We start from the raw sequence: 4,576 nt of genomic DNA, 5'->3' as shown, positions 1-4,576 counted from the left end.
CTCTGGCTTCAGCTCTGGCCCCTCCAGCAGCCGGCGGACAGTGGGTTAAGGATTGGGTGATGTGGGAACTTCCGGATATGATCACAGAGAGAGAGAGGAGGGAGACAGAGGGAGACAGAGAGAGACACACACACACACAGAGGCAGACAGCTGAGCATCCACTCAGCTGCTTACCAGCCCCCACACCAGGGACCCAGGGGCCCAGCCCAGCCCCTTGCCAGTGGGGCCAGGTCTCCCCACACCGGTCCCTTCCTCTCAGCTTTCCTTCCTCTCCCTCCCTCCCTCTCTGATCTCTGTCTTTCTTTCTTTCATTCTTTCTGTCTCTCCCTGAATCTTTTTCTCTTTCACTGTCTTACTGGATTCACTGAGGCTCCAGTTCTGGGGTACTGAGAGGTGGCTGGGGCTCAAGGGAGCCTTTCCTTCTCCATCCTGGGGTCCAGATCTACTCCCCAACTCTCTCCACCAGCCTGGGATGCCCCTGGAGCCAGGGCACTGACCCCTGGGGGCTGGGCAGGAGGCTGTGCTCTGGGGTCCTCATGACAGAACACTACGCCCACCACTGAGCAGAAAGAGGGGGGCCCTGGGCTGTGGGGGGAACCTGGGGGGCAACCCGTGTCCCCACTCACCCTCCACAGCCCAGCCCCCAGGCCCGGATCTGGCAAGGGACAGACATTGGAGCTGCCTGACGTGGGCCCCAATTCTGGGGGCCCATGGCACAGAGAGTAAGTATGGATGCATGTCCCCAGTTAGCCAGCATCACTGAGATCTTATCCTTCGTCCCTATGCACCCAGTCTCCATTTCTCCAACTCTCCAGCTCCTTTCCCCACTCTCTGATCCCACATCCTCCTATCTCCAGCCCTCATTCCCTCCATCTCTCTCTGTTCCTAATTTCTGCCTCTCCAGTTCTTAACTATCTCTATCCCCATCATTCTATCCTCCATCCCTGTTCCCTATCCCACGGTTCCCCCTTCCCTGTATCTCCTGTTCTAATGTTCCCCCATCTCCTTTACATCCCCCCACCTTTTCTCCCTATCCCTCTATCTCCCATCCCTGTCTCTCTAGCTCTGTCTCACATCTGTCCTCATCTTCCTGTCCCCTATCCCTCTTTTTCTCCATCCCACTGTCCCCACCTCCTCTCACTCATTGAAATGTTGCCCCCTTCCACTGTTCTCCCATCTTTCTATCCTCCACCCCCCTGTCCCCATCCCTCTGACTCTCAATTACTCTATCCCCGCATCTTTGGCTAATGTCATGCCATACTCATTCCCTAATCCTCCATCCCCTTCATACTTTTTTCCCATCTCTCTTTTTTCTATCTCTCTAACTCCCCAACCCTTCTCTCCAGATCTGTCTCATTTCTCTGCCCCAATCCTTCTCTATCTGATCCCTTCTCTCTGTCTCTACCCCCCTGTTTCTCCAGTTCCACCTCTGCTCCTATCCTTAGGTCCCCATCTCTCTTCCTCTCCACCCCATCTGTCCAGTCCTTCAGGTCTTCCAACTCTTTCCCAGCCCTTTATGCTCATTTATTGTCTCCATCCCTGTTTCTCTACTTCTGTCTCAAATCTCTGTGCTCATTATTTCCCCCCATTCTTCTGCCCTTATCTTTCCATCCTGGTGAAGTGTCTCTGTCCTCATCATTCTCTTCCCAGTATCTCTGTCCCCACTTGATTATGTCACCATTCTTCTATTCCATCTATCTCCCCACTCTTTATCTTCACCCTCCTCTTTTTCAGGTTCTGTTCCCTATCCTAGCTATCTCTTCAGCTGTCTTACATCTTTCTATCCTCATCCCTCCTTTCCCCCATCCCTCTTTCCATCCACCCTCTGTATTCCTGTTTTCTGTCTCTCTGTTTCTCCTATCTCTGTTCCACATACCTCTGTTTTCCATCTCTTCTTCCTTTGTCTCTGTCTCTGTCTCACATCTCTATCTTCATCCAATCTCTCTCCCCTTCCTTCTCTCCCTTCCCAATGTTCACTCATCCCTAAGCTTTCCCTCTGTCCTCCCCCTCATGCCTCATCACTCTTTCCCTCCAAACTGTCCTCCTGTCTCTCCCAATCAATCCCTCTTTTTCTCCATATTTGTCTGCTGTTTCTCTGTCTCTCCATCTCTCTCACATATCTCTCTTGTTCCCCATCTCTCCATTTTTCTGTATCTACTCCCTCTGTATTCCATCTCTGTCCCCTATCTATCTGCCCCATCCTTGTGTGTTCCAATCTTCTGTCTAAATCTCTTTCCCTCAACCTCCTGTTGAATTGTCACTCACACTTCTGTCCCTATCTCTCTGTTCCTTATTTCTGTTTTATATCTCTGTCCCAGTTGGTCTATCTGTCCTACTTTTTGTCACCCACCTGCTTTCTTCCATTCACTTCAGTCCTTATACCTTCATTCCCATCCGTCTTTCCTCATCTTTGTCTCTCTCTCTGTCCTGCTCCTATCTTTTAGTCCTATATCCCTCTTGCCCTCCATCACTCCATCTCTTATCTGTCTTTCTTTTTATCTGTCCCTTCATCCCTCTATCCTCCATCCTTCTTTCTCTTATCCTTCAGTCCTCATCCCTCTGTCCCTCTTTGCTCTTTTTCTCCATGTCTCTATACCTCCATTCCTCTTTCCCTCCATCTCAGTCCCTCTGTCCTTCATCTATCTGTCCATTATTCTTCTGTCCCCTATCCCTTTGTCCCCATTCCCCTATCCTAATCCCTTTATCACCATCTCTCTACTTCTTCATTTTCTGTCCCCTATTTCTCTTTCCCTGCAACCCTCCCTCCTTGAAGTCTCTTTCCTTCCATCAATCTATTATTTCATCCATCTGTTTCACATTTATCTTTCCTCACTTCTCTCCATCTCTCTGTCCCAGTCACTCTATTCCCCCAATCCTTCTGGTTACCCATTCCTGTTCCCCATTCTTCTTTTCCTCCAACCTTCTTTCTATCCACCTCTCTGGTCCCCAATCCTTCTTTTGATATCCCTACCCCTCTATCCACTTGTTCATTAAGCATCCCATATCTCTCTGTCCTCATTCCTCTGGGCCCCACTTATTTGTACTTCTACCTCTGGACCCCATCCTTCTTCACTCACTGATCGTTGCCTTTATTCATTTGAACTCCATCTCTGTTCCTCATCCTTCTGATCCCCATCTGTCTATCCCATTTCCCTCTATCACTTTATTCCATGGTCCCTAGCCCTTTCTCCCATCCTTATCTCTATCTTTTTTTTCTTTTTTTATACTTTTCTCTTTTCCTTTCCTCATTTCCTTTTATCTTCCTCTACATTATCCCTCTGTCTCCCCTATCTGATGTCCCTCCAGTTTGCTGGTTCTGCCCCCTTCTTCCCACCCCCATATGTCTCTATCTCTCTATTCCTCAATCATCTGGCCCAATTCCCTTGAACTTTATTTCTTTCTACCACTCTATCCTCCATCTTTCTATTTCCATCCCTCTGTTGTCCCCCACTCAACTTCTCTATACCTCGTCTCCCTGCCCCATCCCTCTTCTGTTCCCCATCTCACTGTCTCTTCATTCATTTTTCTCTCATCCCTCTTCTTCAACCATTTCCCAGCTCTGTCCCCCTATCCCTCTATACCTTATTTCTCTGTCCCTCAACCCTCTGCCTCCATCCCTTTGCCTCCCATTTCTCTGTCCCTACTCCCTCTGTTCCTACCTTCTCTGTCCCCCATGTCTCTGTCCCAATTCCCTTGATCCCTCTAATATTTATCCATCTGTCCTTCCCTCTGTTCCTTCATTCTATCCTCCTAACTCTGTCCTAATCCTTCTATCCCATCATCCCTCTGTCCTCATTCCATGCCCCCCCACTGACCCATCTCTTTGTTTCATTCTTGTCTCTGATTTTGAAGAGGGGAAGGCAAGGAACAGGAAGAAGAGTTCAGGCTGAGCCCTGGGACACCTAGGGGAGGGAGAGAAAAGGGTGAGCAGAAGGTCAGCTCCCTGGAGGAGATAAGTGTCAGTCAATGTCTTCTCCAAGTCCCCAGGCTCTGCCCCTCTCATCCTGTGAGATGGGAGGGGGCAAACAGAGCTTCTAGACACTGTCCCCCAGCTAAATAGTTGGGGTGGGAGTTCTAAGTTGAGATAGACTCCTTGAGGTCCCCCAATGTCAGAGGAAAAGTTTGGAGCAGAAGTGTGTGTGTGTGTGTGTGTGTGTGTTTTGTGTTTAAAAGAAAGAGCATAATATGTTTGTGTGTTTGGGTGTGTTTCCCAGGCTGTGTGGACCAGAACATGGGGTAGGTGGAGGGGGGATGCAAATAAATTTGACTTTATTTGGATCAGTGTTCTGTAAATGGAGAGGGAGCTTAGTTAAAGTTGTTTGGGACACACACGCAGTCTGCTAAATAGAACTGAGATGAAGAGGGCAGAGGAAAAGTCTTTATCTTCCCCCTCCCCCCAACACACATATGCAGAAGAATATGTAATAAGAAAAATGCACCTCAGACCTCACACACTAGGAAATACATTCAGAACCCAGGTGTTTATCCCATACACCTGTCTCTGGAGGCTTAATGATATTGTATGAGAATGTGTGTGTGTGTGTGTGTGTGTGTGTGTGTGTGTGTGTGTGTGTGT

The 4,576-nt window shown here is 48.8% G+C and overlaps 1 protein-coding gene across 2 annotated transcripts in view; it reads left to right on the top strand.

The window, feature by feature from the left end:
- The first annotated feature begins 133 nt into the window (after positions 1 to 133).
- The window catches only part of MEIS3 (Meis homeobox 3), a 10,259-nt gene continuing 5,816 nt past the window's right edge, over positions 134 to 4,576 (top strand). For both annotated transcript variants that reach the window (XM_027846001.1, XM_027846000.1), the window contains exon 1: positions 134 to 722. In XM_027846001.1, the coding sequence (XP_027701802.1) occupies positions 711 to 722 (12 nt within the window). In that variant the 5' untranslated portion in view covers positions 134 to 710. The remainder of the gene's footprint in view (positions 723 to 4,576) is intronic.

Source organism: Vombatus ursinus, unplaced genomic scaffold (assembly GCF_900497805.2).
Source record: "Vombatus ursinus unplaced genomic scaffold, bare-nosed wombat genome assembly UNPS02015030.1, whole genome shotgun sequence".
Lineage (NCBI taxonomy): Eukaryota > Metazoa > Chordata > Mammalia > Diprotodontia > Vombatidae > Vombatus > Vombatus ursinus.
Note: the sequence above shows the minus strand (reverse complement) of the source record. Positions and strands in the feature narration are given on the sequence as shown.